The sequence below is a fragment of the Choloepus didactylus genome, chromosome 1 (genome assembly GCF_015220235.1).
Source record: "Choloepus didactylus isolate mChoDid1 chromosome 1, mChoDid1.pri, whole genome shotgun sequence".
Classification (NCBI taxonomy): Eukaryota; Metazoa; Chordata; class Mammalia; order Pilosa; family Megalonychidae; genus Choloepus; species Choloepus didactylus.
Window position 1 is genome coordinate 19,413,917 of NC_051307.1, and position 17,685 is coordinate 19,431,601.

A 17,685-nucleotide genomic window follows, 5' to 3' on the forward strand; every position below is an offset into this window, starting at 1 on the left:
ATTTACAAAAACAGGAATAATACCTTCTACCTTGAACATGCTGAGGTTTAAATGAAGTATATAGGTAAGAGATTTTTCATAGTAATTTTTTTTTCCTGAGACCTAAATATCCTTCTCAGAGATTAAGTAGGTAGACCAAAGACCAAAATTCAGAACATCTGACTCCTACTCACATGTGATTTATCTTCTACCAGCCAGTTTTATACAGATCAATGATGCTCTCATCTGGGCCAGTGGTTGACTTTTTCTCTAAACGGTTGCAAGCCAAACACCTCAAGATGCCTTGGTCTCCACAAGGATGATGACTCATAATAAAGCACAATCTCCCTGTGTGATTGTGAAGATAAACAAGTAAACAAATTACTAAAAATTACTATTGAAGTCCTAATACCAAAGAGCTCTCTGATTTTAAATCATAGTATTCCAATCATGGACCAGCTTGATTGTGGTGGTAACCCCCCCCCTCCTCCATGTCTAGCTTTTTCTGGTGACCAAGAGTCTATTTATGAGCTTATCAGTTCACTTTTGAGTAACCACCAACAGATGTAGGAGAGATTGAATGTATGCCTCAAAGGACCTGGGTTCACCATTATCTGACAAAAGGAAAATACAAATCCACTTGACAAGCAAATTTTTTCCTAACTTCGATTACAGACTACATATACAATGTGGATCCTTATATAAATGTTAATCTGGTTACATAACTGAAAGTGTTTTCAACTATAGTTTCTCATTCTCAGAAGACAAGAAAATGGCCTGCACATGAATATCTTTTATATAATCAGTCTTTAAAAGCCAAAGACATTTCCAAAAGGAGCTAAAGTAGATCTTAGCTTTTGCAACTTGATATATTAGTTGGCTATTAAATAGAGAAAATCAGTTAAGCAGGAAATTACAAAAACAAGATTTATATTTAAATTAAAAATTATAGACGCGCATTTTTTACTATTCTTTCAAAATAGTATAAACATCATTTCTTTGAAAAAGGGTCTGTCAATTGGTATTCTCTTTCAAAGAAGAAAAATGTACATAAATCATATCCATGATGCATTATTTATTTGTGGATTTCAGTTTCAGATTTCTGTTTTTTATTTATTTTTTTTTTGAGAAGAGAGAGAATTTAAAGCACTTGCAAAGCAATTTCATTTAGACAAGTGTGGGGGAAAAAACTACAGTTGACTTCTAGTAAGTGATAATGCAATGGTGAGAGTAGACGAATAACAGCCAGCTAGTTGAAAGTACACAATATTCCATACAGATCACGTAAAATGTCCTGTTCAAAGAAAATGAAGAGTGTTGGTCAATCAAGAAGTAAGTTAACTGGAAGCCAGTTAAAAGAACTTCTACTGTATGCCTTGTTTCTATTAATAATCTCAGGATAGCGCTTAAAGAATGTACAGCTAAAAAGAACCCAGAATTGCGCTCCCTTTTTCCAGTGTATGGATGAATGAGTAGAAAAATGGCAACAAAAACTAAATGAAAAATAGGGTAGGGGGGTGATTTGGGTGTTCTTTTTTACTTTTATTTTTTATTCTTATTTTCACTTCTTCTGGTACACAGAAAATGTTCAAAAAACAGATTGCGGTGATGAATGCACAACAGTGTGATGGTACTGTGAACAGCTGATTGTACACCATGGATGACTGTATGGTATGTGACTACATCTCAATAAAACTGAACATCTTGCCCTGTTCAAGATGACAGAGTGACATGCTTCAGGGCTCCATCCCCCCACCCCACAGAATTTTTGAACAACCAGCAAGAACTGGCAAAAACATCTTTTTCAAAGCTCCAGAAAACAGTAAGAGGACTGCAATAACAAGTTGAGTGCCAAATAAAGAAAAAGGCTACTAAAAAGCGGTAGTATATCAGAGTACCCTGGCTGCTCCTTCCCCATCCCTTACGAGCAGGGTGTGGAGCCACCCATGCTCCCAATAGGGATCCCTGGTTCCAGTTCCAGAGAGAGCAGAATAACCCTGCCTGGTGCACATACTGGGATCATGTATGTCTCGCCCAGTTTGTCTGGTGGTGGCCTAAGAGATTTGCTGTACTTGCCGACATGTAGAAGGCAGCACATGGAACTCTTACATAATGCTGTGGGAGGGTAGTCAGGTCATGCTACCTGGGCAAGGGATTGCTGCCTGTGGGATGCACAGTGCAGTGCCCAGACCATGAAGAAACTGTTTCCTAGCTAAGAAAGGACATTTGGAATGGTGTAAATGGGGGGAATTCCTAGGGCTACAAGTGCTTGCAAAGACTGGGAAGAGTGTTTTCTTTTCCTCCTTCTTTTTTTTTTTTTTTAATCTTCTGACAACAAAGGAATGCTCTGCCATAATACAAGCTGAATACAAACCGACGGAACAGATGCCTCAGGGTCTAAAGTCCATCAATAACACTAAATATTCCAGCAATAACATTAAAATGTAAAAGTATCAAATTGTTCAGATTTCAACAAAAGATCACAAAATACACAAAGAAACAGGATGTGATGCCTAGGCAAAGGAGAAGATTAAAGCAATAGAAACCATCAATGAGGAGGATCAGACCTGGGACATACCAGACAAAGACTCTTAAAAATGGTCCTAAATATGTTCAAAGAGCTAAAGGAAATCAGGAAAACAATAGATGAACACAAAGGCAATATCAATAGAGAGATGGAAATTATGTAAGGGAACCAAACAGAGCTGAAGACCACAGTAACAGTATTGAAACTTCCCTAGAGGGGATCAACAGCAGTTTGGAGCCAGCAGAAGAAAGAGTCAGTGAACTTGAGAATAAGACACTTGAAATCAATCAGTCTGAGGATCAGAAAGAATGAAAAAAAAATGAACACAGCCTAAGGAAACTGTGGAACACCTTCAAGTATACCAATATGTGTCAGTATATGTGGGAGTCCCAGAAGGAGAAGCAAAAAAGAATGGATCAGAGAAAATATTCAAAGAAATAATGGCTAGGAACTTCCCAAATTTAATATTCAAGATACTGAATGATTTCCAAGCAGGATAATTCCAAAGAGGCCAATGCCATGACATATTATAATCAAACTGTCAAATGCCTAAGATAAAGAGATAATTCTGAAAGCTGCAAGAGAGAAGCAACATGCCATGTACAAGGGAGCTTCAGTAAGATTAAGTGCCAATTTCTAATCAGAAACCTTGGAGGCAAGAAGGCAGTGGGATGACATATTTAAATTGCTGAAAGCAAAGAATTGGCAACCAAGAATTCTATATCTGAAAAAACTGTCTTTCATAAATGAAGGGGAGATTAAGACATCCTCAGATAGACAAAGGCTGAGGGAGTTCATCAACTCTAGACCAGCCTTAAAAGAGATGCTAAAGAGAGTTCTGCAGGTTGAAAGGAAAGGACAATAGAAAAATGCAATTGAAGTCGCCTGAAGAAATGAAGATCTCTAGTGAGGGTACGAACATGGGTAAATATAAATGCCAGTACTATTGTATTTTTGGTTTTTAACTACACCTGTTACTTCCTACAGGATCTAAAAGGTAAATGCATGAAATGTAATGATACATCAATGGGTTTTGAGTCATAATGTATAAATGTAATTTGTGACAAGCACTATATAAAGGTGGGGGGATGGAGTGGTATAGGAACGTAGTCTGTGTATACATCAAAGTTAGTATCAAAGAAAATGAGATTGTTATACATTTAAGATGCTAAATTTAAGCCCCATGGTAATGACAAAGAAAATATCAGAGAAAAAATATGCAAGTTCATAGGGACAGAAATTAAAGTACAGGTTGCTAGGGGCAGAAGACAGGGGGAATAGAGAGTTAATGCATAATGAATATAGGGTTTCTGTTTGGGGAGATGGGAAAGTTTTAGTAATGGAAGGTGGTGAGAGTACTAAAATATTGTAAATGTGATTAATCTCAGTGAATGGTATGCATGGGTGTGGTTGATATGGAAAAGTTTATGTTGAATATATGTTTCCACAATTAAAAAAAAAGAAAGAAATAAAGAAAAAGCAATTAAAGAGACAATGGCAATTAAAGGCAACACATGATCCTGAATGGGATCTAGAAAGGGAGGAGAAAAGGCTCAAAGTGACATTATTGGGATGTTAGAAAAAATTTTAATACAGAATGTAAGCTTCATATCAACATTAAATTGTTTGAATTTGATAACTACAATTAGGGTAGTTACATAAGTGAAGATTCTTGTTCTTAAGAAATGGGCATAACAGCATTAAGTTTTCAAAGACCATGACATATACAATCTACATTCAAGTGTTCAGAAAATGGGCTAATAAATAGATCAACAGATAGAGGAGAGAGAGATTAATAGAATAAATGGCAAATGTGGCCAAAAATTGGTGAATCTTGGTATCTAGGGGGTAGGGGTATGTTGGAGTTCTCTGGATGGAGTTTGTATTATTTTTGAAACTATTTTGTAAGTTTGAAAGTAATTACAAAACAAAAAGTTTAATAGAAAGTAAATACAGTTAACTGAAAGAAAGTTGGTTGTTTGATAATGTTTTGAATGATTCGTTGTTAAAACAAATGCTTTGATTGTTTCTATCAAACATCAATGTCTCAGGCAAAGTCAGAGCTGAATTCTCCGACAAGGCTTTAAGCCCTGAAGTTTGGTATGATTGTTTGTGATGCACTTTATGTGTGGGATATCAGAGCATGAATGCATGTCTCTATTTCTCTAGAGATAGGCTGCAGGTTTGCTTTGGGACAGGACCCAACCGTTTCTTTAAAAAAAAAAAAAAAAAAAGATAGGCAGTTCTTTACCTGCCCATGCTATTTGGAAAGTATGAGAATATAGGCCTGGATTTCTGAGTCACAAAGCACTTACATATTTGTTCTGAAAAATCTAAATGTCTGTATGTCCCTTCTTGACCCCACTCGACTCTCTGCATGATCCCTCTAGAGTCTTGAATGTCTCCTTCTTAATAGAAAGATTGTCATCTTAATGAAGAATGGTGCTACCAGGATGCAGTTCATATTATGTTTAGATCAAGCACAGTTTGAGTCATGATCAGACTGAAGAAAATTGCTCTCCACTGTTTTATCAGTTATGCTTTACATGTACTGGATATTTGGAATATATTTACCAGCTCAAAGGTATTGTACAGTCCAAACTTGGATTTAAAATCTTAAACATACATACATAGTTAGACCTACTTTTCTACATATGAAACCTGCTCATTAACTTTCAACACTGGGTTTGGGGTCTGCTCAGACAATGCTTGCATTTATTGGTTGAGGTCTTTCATTTGTATACTTTACATTCTTCTTTAAAATAAAATACATGTGAATAATGTGACTAATCCTTCTCATGCATCTCTTTCCCTTCTACAGGAGGGATTTTTGAAACTGTGGAAAGTGAACCTGTTAATATTGAAGAACTAGCTTTCAAGTTCGCGGTCACCAATATTAACAGAAACCGAACACTGATGCCTAACACCACATTAACCTATGACATCCAGAGAATTAACCTTTTCGATAGTTTTGAAGCCTCACGGAGAGGTAACTATTTTCACACTGTTAAAAGCTTCTTGGAGTGGTCTGTCTGCTTTACAAGTCACCTTATTTTTGCTACTTGCCCTTTTTCAAAGTGGACATCTTTGTGCAAATAGGCGGTAGGAAATCTAGATCCTCAATGTCATCAACTGGTGCAATCTGACCTCACCTAATGGATGCTGCCTAGCACTGTTTTCTGGGCCTTTCTGATTAGCTTACCCTTCAGTGCCCTCCACTCTATGATTAACTGGTTCAGCTGTGAATGGGAAATGTCAAGCTTGATCTGTTTTTCCTTCCTGAAGCTGAGATATCACCATGAAATTGTACAGTGCAGCCAAATAAAACTTTGGGAAAGGTCATATCCACCTAGCGTGGGGAAATGTCCACAGCGCACATAACTCACATCCTCCATTTTAACAGGTTATAAACTATTGGGTTTAACTACCGTCTTCTCTACTCTTTTTTTTTTTTTGCTCCTTTCCACAAGATCCTGAAGATGAGACCTGTGAGAACAATCTCTGCCTCTGTTTTTCTTTTTCTAATGAATGGAAGACAAGTGCCTAAAAAAGAAATCTAATTCATAAGCAGGCTTCAAGATTTCTGGCACAGAAAGATTCATTTGGAATCTTTTTTGACATCCCCTGGACACTTCTAGGACAGCTCGTTGAGTCACAATCACATTTGATATACTTGAAACTTGGCCTCTAACAGGGGTACCTTCCAGTCACTAGATGCAAGTGCTTCTGTCAAAACAAAAGCTGCTCATCACCCCAGAACAGAAGGAGCTCCTTACCTTGTAGAGAAATACCTTGCTCATTAAAATCACATAAATAAATGGAATGCAATGAAAGCTACGTTCACGCTGACTTCCAAGTAACTACATTCTGGTTATTTCCACATAAAATTAACCTACTTAGATTACGGGATGCATTCACTTAGTACACTCTTCTTCAAGAAGCCTAGTACTCTTTACAAATAGAAGAAATACAAAACTTTCCTAGGAGCACAGATGAAAAGCAAACTATATAATGATTTTTTCTATGACATGACTTTAGTATCAGAATTTTTTAAACAGAAGGAGTTAGAGATAGTATATAGGTCAAAGTTGTCTATTCACAAATAATAAAACCTTATATTTATACATAACTTTAAAGTTTACAGGGCATCTTTATGTAAGTTATATCTGTGAGTTAGATACCTGCCTCTCTTCCTCTCTCTCTCCCTCCCTCCCTCCCCCCTCTCTCTTTTCTCCCTCTCTCACTCTCTTTCTCTCCTACCAAGCCCCAAACATATGCATTGTTGAGCAAATAACTTAGAAAGCCAACCGCATTTAACAGTGTTATTTCAATCCGCCAAATAATTGAAAGTTTTCTTGAGATCTGAAGTAACTGTCATACTTGTAAATTAAACCCCACCAAAGCTTCTTAAAACTGGTAATTTGCTGGTAAACAGCATTTAAAAGGATTGATTTTCTGTCAAGTAACATTAGCATCCCAGAGCTAAATATTAACAAGAATCTCAGTCCATTGTTCATGCTGGATACAACAGTTTACATGCTCTCATGCTCTCATTTTTTTCTTGCTAACCAATGAAAACACATACAGAAAACGAGCTTCTGAGGACATTAACATTTACATTTACAACATTTAATGCAGAAAACTATATATTTCTCATGTAGTAGTTCAATACCACTGAGTACAATTTCAGAAAGATTTCCTTCTAAATGACGGTCAGCATTTTCTCTCCCATAGATATTTGAAATATGGCTACCAAAATTTAATTATTATTTATTCTCCCTAAATCAAATCAGATATATTTACAAAGCCACGTAGTTTCTCTACTTACTTTTATTTGTAGAATGACATTATTGTAAACATTAACAGAATTTCATTTATAAATTTAGCTATTCTTTGATTCTGATATTCAGTTACCATCTCACAGAAGTTCCAACTCCCTTTACAATAGTATTTATATAAATTTGAAAAATTCATTTAAACTTATATTTAATACCTGGCAGCATAAGATAAGTAGGCACTATTTTACATGTTTGTAGCAGATTAACTGTCCCAATCTTTCTGGAAAGGAATTTGATAATATGTATCAAGAAATTTAAAAATATCAACTCCCTTTCATTGTAGCTGGCAAATCAATCCCCAGGAATCTGCTCTAAGAAAGTAATCTATAATTCAGGTTAAAATATGAGAACAAAGGTAAGTATTATAATATTATTTGTAATAGCCAAAACTTAGGAGCTACTTAAACGTTCAGTACCATAGGAATAGTTAAATAAATGATGTCTGGAATGGTATGTTTTTGGATGTTATATAAAGATAGAAAAAAGAGCATGCTATCATATTAAATGAAGAAGGCAATGTATCAAACTGTATCTATATAATGATTCTATTTTTTGAAAATAATGTGGAACATCAACATATTAGATATTATCCCAAGATGATGGAATTATGGGGCCTTTTTTACTTCCCTACACTTATAAGTATTCTAAATGTGAGTGTATATACTCCTATAGTGAGAAAAATAAATAAATATTATAAATATATTTTTAAATACCTATCAGATTGATTTTGCTAGGCTGTTAATGAGGCAGAGAGAGGCCTGAACTTGAGCTGGGGTCCCAGGTCCTTGCTCGGCTCTGCCACTGTCCAGTGGCCACAAGCCACTCCTTTGTCCATGAAATGAATGGGTTGGACCAAATGTCCCCTAGGACCCCTTTAAGCTATGATATTCCATTATTCTGTAATTGATTGAGTGTCAGTACCATTCATGAGCAGTCTTCAGTGGTATTTCAATAACCTAGAGCTCCTTTCTGAGTTTTGAGGAGATAGGAGGAAAGGGTCTTTCTTCTGAATTCTACAAGCACATTATTGTCTTCGTTTCCACCCTGCCATATGACAGCATTCAATTCATTTGGCAAATGGTTTGTCCAGCAGGGATTTAGACTCCATTTGATTAAGAGTAATGGAGTGAGACCAACAATCCATTCATATTTGCAGCAAGTTAGCCCTATGATGTGTTGCTAATCAAGTGTGCATTTACTTCTATCAGTGTCTTAGTATCTCTGGGATATTGGAAGTTGGACCAAGTTTATTTCCTCAACATACAGATGGGGAGTGGGAGGATGGTTTCCAATAGTGAGATTAAAAAGAGATATTGTGAAAGGAAAAATAAAGTTCACAGCATTCTTTTTCTCTCCCCCCTCTCTGTTCTCCTCTCCTTCCCTCCTTGTCCCTGGACATCAGCATGTGACCAGCTGGCTCTTGGCGTGGCTGCTCTGTTTGGTCCCTCTCATAGCTCCTCTGTCAGTGCTGTGCAGTCTATTTGCAATGCTCTCGAAGTTCCACACATACAGACCCGCTGGAAACATCCCTCAGTGGACAACAAAGATTTGTTTTACATCAACCTCTACCCGGATTTTGCAGCTATCAGCAGGGCAGTTCTGGATCTGGTCCTCTACTATAATTGGAAAACAGTGACCGTGGTGTATGAAGACAGCACAGGTATGGGGCTTGCACGGGACCTCACCTGGCCAGGTATGGTTAGAACGATGATAATCACAGTTCTCTGTAGGCATTAAAATCATCAGGTGGAGTGCATGAGAATGTTCTCTGACACAGAGCTAATTGAGTATTACAAAGTAATTTAGGAAATCCCTGTGTAGCTAATTCACATTCTGTATGGTTTGCTGATCCTTTCATCATCAAATTTAGGGGAATTTTTAAAAATGAATATCACCTTATTGAGAGTCCAATCACCTTATTGATGTTGGAATCCAATCAGAATATTGAAGATGTAATTTAATTTAGCCAAATCTATTAAGACTGTGACCATCATTCCATGCCTTAAATAATGCGGAGAAAGTTGGAAAATGACCATAGACTATGATTCCAACTTGATAAGTAGCTATGGAAATGTCTAGAAGAATTTCTAAAGTAGAATAGCAAAGAGGAATTCAGTTAGAGTTTGTATCAATAAATTGGGCCATTTCATGGAAATTGAGACTAAGACTACAGTGATGAGCCCTCAAATAAAGCTGGCATGCTTCCACCTGCTTGTTTTGCCTTCATTAGGTACTTCCTCTGGCTTCTCCTAACTCTCTGATCCTCCACCCTTTGAAGTTTCTTTTCCTAGCACCTCCTTTTCTGCCTTCTGCTTACATTTTAGGATTTGTCAGAGTTCAGACCCCCTTTTCTTAAAGACTGCCAGCAACTCCTCTTAATCCACACAACAAAGTCCAAATCTTACAAACTCAAAGCCCTTCACATCCAGCCATAAACTGCATTTTCATTTTCCCTCACCCGGACACTAGCCTCTTTACCCACCCTATGCCCTCACATCAGCTATGAAAGGAGCGGTCACCACCATTTCTGAAATACCCCCAAGTTCTTCCCTGCTCTAGCTCTTTTCTGAGGCCACTGCCTCACTCTGGAAGATCCTCCACACAAATCTCAAGTTGATGAACACTCACACATTCATTTTCCACCATCCCACTCAAACCTTGCTTCTTTAGAGCTAAGATGACCATAGGTTCAGCAACACTTTGTAAATGTAACTCTTACATAGCATATCATAAGTAAATGATCTGTTTACATGCCTGTGAGACTAGGAATTCCTAAAAATTGGAATTTTCTTTTTCATTTCTATAACCTGCTACCTAACAGAGCGACTGACATACAGGAAAGTGTTAAGATTTATATTATGAAGGAATACTACCATTGACCTTCTGAATAATTTTTCTTCAAGAATTGAAATTAGCTCCTTTCTTTGATCTATACATTTGGTCATAAGGCTAATAAAATTATCAGTAAATTTAATGCAGCAAAGCACTTTCAAACTTTTTAATTCTGTTTCAATTTCTGCCACCCTTTTCACCAGCACACACTATTCATCCCCAGAGGATGAATAGTGTGCCCCCTTTGTTTGGCATTAAACTCCAGCCTCATTTAAAACTGTAAGATAAAGTGACTAGTATGGTTGGAAATATGCATTTATGTATTTTCTTATACCTCATCTCATTTTAGAAAGAAGGGAATGTAGATGATTGGATGTATAATTCATAAATATTATATTCAGAAGAGTCTGCTTGGGAAGGTTAAGCCACAGACAGTCATATATTTAGAGATACACCTGCTTGCTATGGTGGAAGAAATCATATTAGCAAGTGGACTCCACAAGCCTAATTAAAGACAGAAATATTATATTGTGAATGTAAGCATAGTTAGATCATCTATGTTACCTACCTTTGTTAGAGAATTCTGTTAGCTAATAAAATCACAGTATTTCTCATTATGTGGTAGTCTCTATAGCACAATCTTCTCACTATTTCTACCATCTCTAGCAAAACAGAACCATCTAAAAGGAAGACAAATCAATGGATGGTGCTGAAACTTCTCAATTTCATTATTTTTTAAATTCAGCTAAAGGTGTGGGTATAAATGCTGTAAATTTCAAATGGTGTCTAAACAAAATATAATCTGTGAAAGGACATTACATAAAATGAAATCTGAGCTGCTCTTCTGATTTCAGGTGTGCCTCCCATAGGGATGGCCATTTTGTAAAGCAGAAAAATCAAACTCTCATTTCTATCGTCTTTTACAAGGAAATCAGAATGTCCTTTTCATCCCTATAAAGTTTATCTGAGCTCAGTTACTCCATTAATATTTGTTGAAACAGAAAATCCAAAATGATTTTGGATGTTGCCCGTTAAGTTAGAGAGGATGAATGTTAAAATTATTTTGCTCACAAAGACATTAAAATGTAAATGATAATCAATTCAGCCATTAAATTGGAAACCAGAGAGTTAACAGGTCAACTGAGATCAATAAAAGTAGACATCTTGTGACTTTGAATGGATTTAACACTGCTTGACTCAGGGTTCTTGTTTGCTATAATTATCAAGCAGGAAAAGGAGGAAGCTTACTAAACCTTCAGGAAAAGAAAGAACTTACGTGTGCTCAACACCGGCCCCCACACCAGAATAAAGTACCCGTTAAAGAGCACTTTACTGGGGTTTGTTTAGAAGTTTGTTAAATAGCCTGAAGACAGCAGATGTCAGGAGACCAAATGGCCCATTACTCCCAATGAAGTCAACGGGAGCAGAATGCAAGTCTCTAAGGACAAAATTCAATTCACAAAATACTAGCAGGCAGAATTCTGTCCTCTAGAAGTTAAGATGTGGAAAGATTCTAGAGAAATTTAAGAGGAATATGTTTTGTCTTTTTTCTCTTGCCTCATCTCTCTCTGTGTTTCCTGGATGTTCTTGCCATCAGTTATCTACTTCTCTCTAATTCTGTCATTCAGAGGTGACCTTGAGCAACTAGAAATTGCAGCCCATTGGTCATCTTCTCTGCTTCATTAGACCTCTGGTGGAAGCCTGGCTTCCATCCCTTCTCAGGCATCGTAAAGAGCTGAGAAGCTGAGCATCAATATGCTGCGCTGTTTATTCAGCAGTTTCTGCTTTCTCAAAGCCACTCAGGGAAATGAAGTCATAGCCATTTCAGTAGAACAGGGATCAGCAAACTTTCTATCAAGGGACAGATAGTAAATAGCTTAGGTTTTGCCAGCCAGATGTTCTCTCTCACAACTACTGCTGAGGTAGCAAGAAACAATTTATAAATAGACAACATATACACACATGGGTGTGGTATATTCCAATAAAACTTTATTTACAAAAATACATGATGGGCCACATTTGGCCCCTCGGCTCTAGCTTGCTAACCCCTCCTATACAGCTTTTAAAAAATTCAATTTAGCTAAAATTTAAATCTTGTAACTTTGAAAAATCTTGGGCCAGTCCACAAATGTGAAGTGGGTTAAGTCTGTGTTCACCATGCTCTTTCACTTTGGTGTCTGGTTTTCACACTCCTCTCCCTCCTCCTCACCTCTCTGCCTCATTAGTACCTGTTTATCCTTTGCCCGTTTCTTCTGGGCTTTGCCAGGGAACATCTTGGTTCACTCCAAATGCAAATTTTCACAAATGTGTTAATAGATAATAACATAAAACACTGCTTCTTTCATTTTAAAAACTGATTTCATTTTAAAAACCAATCACATTTTTAAGGTCAGATTTCTTTGTTTTAACTGAAAGGCAATAGAAACATGGAAAGTGGAAACCAGAAAGGGTGAGATTTCAAATTGTTTGTTTATACTTGGCTGATCACCGACACAATCAGTGTAAAGAACTAGGTCTAAAGAAGTAAGTGCTAACCCAGGCTTTACTGGTAAAAGATTAAACACACATGCACACACATCTTTCAGGATAAACTTTATTCTGTGAATGACTAAAAAAAACCTACTTTATTGTTTCCCCTTTTCCTCCTCCCCACTCTATTTAACTTGTCCTTAACTAAAGTGGACCCAAATTCAGTCAGTTGGTCCAGATGCCATTTTTTAAGATGCTGGAGAAAGCACGAGCATGTATACTCTTATTGCAGCTGTCCTCTCTAAGGGGTAAAGGGCTTCCTTCCCAAAGTGTTTTTTTAACGTTTACTTTTTTTAAAATAGTTATAAAAGAAGACTGCTTTCCTCAGAAAGTGTTAAAATGAAGTAAAGTGTAAAGACATCAAAACATCCAGGAAAACAACTGCCCATAACATTTTGGTATATATTCTTCAATACTTTAGACTTCAGATAGATCAAATTGATGGAAGGGTGGATGGGGGGCAGAGTGGAGAAGCAGAAGAAAAGGGGGAGGGAAAGGGAGAGAAAGAGAAAAAGAGAGAGAGAGAGAGAGAGGTAGTAGATACCATATATTTCCTTGTTTTATAAACATTTACTGCCAGGCACTGTTTCAAGCACTGGGGATATACCACAGACAAAAATGTCTCTAACCTCATGGAGCCCACTATCTATTTAGCTGAAGAACAAATTATGTAAGTAAATATATAGTATGTTCGATAGTAGGAAATATTATGAAGAAAAATGAAGCAGCAAAGAATAGTTGGGAAACTGGAGGTGGGGACAGGGGTTGCAATTTTAAATAAGGAGGCCATGAAAGATCTCACTGTAAAGTAACATTTGAGTTAAAACTTGAAGAGGGTAAAGAGCACACCATGTGGGAACTTGGGAGATTTTAGGCAGAGAGAACAGTCAATGCAAATATCCTGAGCAGAAACATCCCTCTACTGGCAGCACTCTGCTGAACTCACTATTAAAATCTTCTGTACCTTGAAGGATTTGCATATGTAAATACCTAAAAGAAGGCAGTATCTTGAACCATTATTATAGGCCTTCTTAAGCTATCTACTTAGGCAAAACCTAAGAAAGTAAAAGAAAGGAAGGATGCTTCAAAGAGATGCTTTTCCTATTCTATAGTGTACCTTGTAGATAAGCCTGCCTCTCCAAATTCAGAGCCATCACAATACTTACTTCAATATAAATATGTGGGCATTAAGAGGATTCACCTGCAGAAGATATAAATAGGGCTGAATAACTAAAACGTTTATGCTGCAAAGAATAAAAATTAAAGACTCAGGATATAGGTAGCTACTGTGTCAACAAATATACAAAGAGCCATGACCCCTGAGCTTTATAGTGGATGGAGGATTGAGCAGGGCAGTTTTGGCATCAGTTAAGAAGCAACTTCTAACCCCTAAAGCTCTCTGGAGATAGAATGCATTTCTTCTCAAAGGATTAAGCTCTCTGACCCCAGAAAAGTTCAAGTCCAAGATGCAGGACCCTATGTCATAGATGAAATTATGAGGATCACTGCAGTACCTGAGAGGTTACCCTGGATAAAACCAAATTTCATTCTGACTCTCTGAATATATTGCTTTCCCAGGATCCACACTCCCACTGCACTGCACCATTTTGATGCCACCATCTAAGAGCACATGTTTCTTTATGCTCAATAATGATGCCTGATTCTGTCATTCAACAAGCACCCATTGAGCTCTGGCCATTTGCCAGGCACAGTGCTAATCACTTGAAATATATTAGTGTACAAAACAGAGATAAAGTACTGAGTTCAAGAAATTTAGATTATAGAAGAATAAACAGCAAATATAATTCACAGAGTCTATATAAAATGAATTATATCATATAAAAGAAGGTATAAGTGCTATGGAAGAAAGAAAAAGTAGAGCATCATGAGGGGAATCTGGAGGTGGGGAAAGTGCAGTTTGCAATAGTAAAGGTCGTACTATATTGTGAAGATGAGATTTGAGCAAAGATTTGAAGAATTAAGAGAGTGAGCCATTTAGCATCTGGGGGAAGGAAGTTCTAGGCAGAGGCAACAGCTAATGCCTAAGGTGAGAGGATGCCTGGAGAATCAGAGAAACAGCAAAGAGGTCATTGTGATTGGGAACAGAATGAAAAAGGGAAGGCAGTAGTTGAGGAGGTCAGACTGGAGAAACTTGTAGATCATGAAAGGCCTGGTAGATGGTTGGGAGAACTTTGGCTTCCATGTCTGTATGAAATGGGAAGTCACTGGAGAGTTTTAAGAGTAATGAAATGATCAGTTCTACATCATAAAAGCATTACCCTGCTGTTGTATTGATAGTATATTATAGGGAAGCAAGGGTAGAATCATGGCACCATGCCAGTTGGCTCCTACAGAAATCCAGGCAAGAGAAGATGGCTTAACCAAGGTGGTAGTAGTAGAAGAGTAAGAAATGGTCAGGTTCTGGAAAGCATTTTGAGTGTAGAGCTGTCATAATGTCCAGTGGGAAGGGAGGCCAGGTAAGAGAAAAGGAGAGGAGTCCAAGATGACACCAAGCTTTTTTGTCATTAGTCAAAGGATGGAGTTGACACCACATGAGATGGAGAAGTCTATAGGTGGAGATAGTTAGTGGAAATAAGGATGAGATCAGGAGTTCAGTCATGAACATATTGAGTGTGAGTTTGAGATGCCTGCTAAGATATCCAAATGGAAGTGGTGAGTAAGCAATTACTATAGGAGTCTAGAATTCAGGAGAGTAGTCTGGGAATCAGACATACATTTGAGAGTCCTCAGCATACAGATGGGACTAGACTAGGCCAATCAAGAGAATGAATTGCAGACACTTGCCTCTAGATCTGGGTCTATAACACATGGCCCTTGAAAATTGCCTTTTTTTGTTGTTTTTTTCCAATCCATGGTTGTCCTAAGTCTTTTTTCTCAACACAGCAAAGCCATGAGATTCCTAAAATGTAGCCTACAATGAAGAGTTTTTAGTCCTTACGTGAAACATGGTCTCAAAGCCCTACAGTGAGGATTAATTTGAAATGAGATTGACATACATAACAATGCTAGTGATTGAAAGAAACAATGAATACAGGAGGGAAAACATGAGAAAATGACAACCACGATAACAATAACTAAATTATTGAGGGCTGACTAAGTGCCATGCACAATGCTATATACATAATGAACTCATTTACTACTCTCAATCATCGTGTGAATGAGTAAAGTAGCTACTCTTACACCTGCATTTTAGACAGTGACTTCTATTTGTTACACCTATTATATTCCCTTCCATTTCCTCAAAGAAAACAGAACCAATTAATTGCCAAAACTATTCATTTTGACAAGCCTAAAATTTGAACTTGAAGAAAATTAATATTTTGGCATGGGTAACCAAACCAAAATGAAAGTTTCTCTGTACACAGTCAGCACCAAATAAAAGAATAAGTGACTCATTTCACCTTCAGGAGTCACACGTCACCCTTCCATGTTATTATGAGCAGCAGGGCCAGCTAAAACACATCCACTACATGCCTTCCTACAATTCTACCTGGATGAAATGGAGAATGGAAAATCTGGCAGTCAGTACCAACCTGGCAATCAAGTATCCTTCCTTTGTTCTATCCCTCACTCTTTTCTGCCTTCCATATTCACACACCCCAGCTGTGACCAAAACCCTATTTAAATCATCAGACTTCTGCCCAGGAAACCATTCCTTAACCACTGCATGCCAGTTATATTATTTAGCGACCAGGGCTATTAGTCACAATGCAGGACCAAAATACACAGATGGAGCTAACTGTCGCACAATTAATCTCAAATACGTAGACCAAATTCTCCTATGAGGCCCTTTGCGATCAAAGGAAATACCTTTCCTTTTGGGTAGTCTCCAAACAAGTTGTTTTGCTTTTGAACAATCATATGTATGAAGATTTTCACTCATTATTACTGCATTTCCATTGCTCAGTTCTGATTTTTCCTTCTGTCTGGAGGGTGCACACTTTATGCTTAGATCACCTTAAGAATCCTATTAGATTCGGGTATATTAATAGGCCAACAAGTTTGTGAAATGCCATTTTGCCTGTTCCTAAGTTCAAATGAAGACAGAATTAACATTTAAAATGTGCGATCTCATCTTTGGGTCCCAAGGGTTTGTCGCATTCATTTTTATAGCATCAAACCCACTGCTGTGGTTTGATGAACAGGGAAGTGGATTAAGACTCAAGAAAAACTAGGTACTCTTCTTTGAACTGATAATCTTTAAATATAACAAGGGCTGTCTATAAATGGATTGGACTGCCTCGGGAGGTAGAGAAATTTCCAAACGGAAAGGTGTTCCGCAGTGGCTGTGTAGAGGGGATTCATCAAGTAAGGGGCTGACCTTTGAAGTCCCTTCCAATTCCAGGCATCTGTGACTCATTTTCAGGGCTGATCAGAGCAATTAACCTCACTGTGCCTTGCTTTCCACACTGTAAAATAGTGTTGACACCTACCACCTCAGAGGTATATTCCAAGGTTTATTGGGCTATTTATAAGGCGTGTAGCATACTTCATAAAAAGGGGCAATGTAAATAGCAAAGTTTATTATTATTTAAGGAGAAGGCATGGGAAATTTTAATCATCCGCTGGAAATAGGTTCTTTATTTTCTGCCTCCATATGCTCCACCTCTTCCCAGAGTAACTTGCTCCAGCAAATCAGCATTATTTCTGTGTCATATCTGAGCGTACAGAGTCGCTATGTGACCAGAGCAAGTGTTTAGAATTGGCCATTGGAGGATTTTGAAAGTTATCTCTATTTGCAGAGCCTAACTCCAACTTACGTGAAATAAACAGGCTCCTTTCTCCACAACACTTTTCAAACCGTAGGTGCTTTGTCAAATTACATTCCTGGGAACCCGAGTTGGGGGAGAAGGCTCTTAAGATATTATTTTATAGCTGCATTTTTTTTGTCTTTTTATTCAGAGAGCTTTAAACTTAGAGAAAATTTGCAAAAGGTGTACAAGGAACCTCTAAACACCA

General features: G+C 37.5%; 1 protein-coding gene across 4 annotated transcripts in view; it reads left to right on the plus strand.

Moving 5' to 3' along the window:
- GRIK1 (glutamate ionotropic receptor kainate type subunit 1) overlaps positions 1-17,685 on the plus strand; it is a 421,057-nt gene that overhangs the window by 262,360 nt on the left and 141,012 nt on the right. For all 4 annotated transcript variants that reach the window (XM_037826101.1, XM_037825939.1, XM_037826175.1 and 1 more), the window contains exons 2-3: positions 5,328-5,495; positions 8,747-9,004. In XM_037826101.1, coding sequence (XP_037682029.1) covers positions 5,328-5,495; positions 8,747-9,004 — 426 coding nt within the window. The remainder of the gene's footprint in view (positions 1-5,327; positions 5,496-8,746; positions 9,005-17,685) is intronic.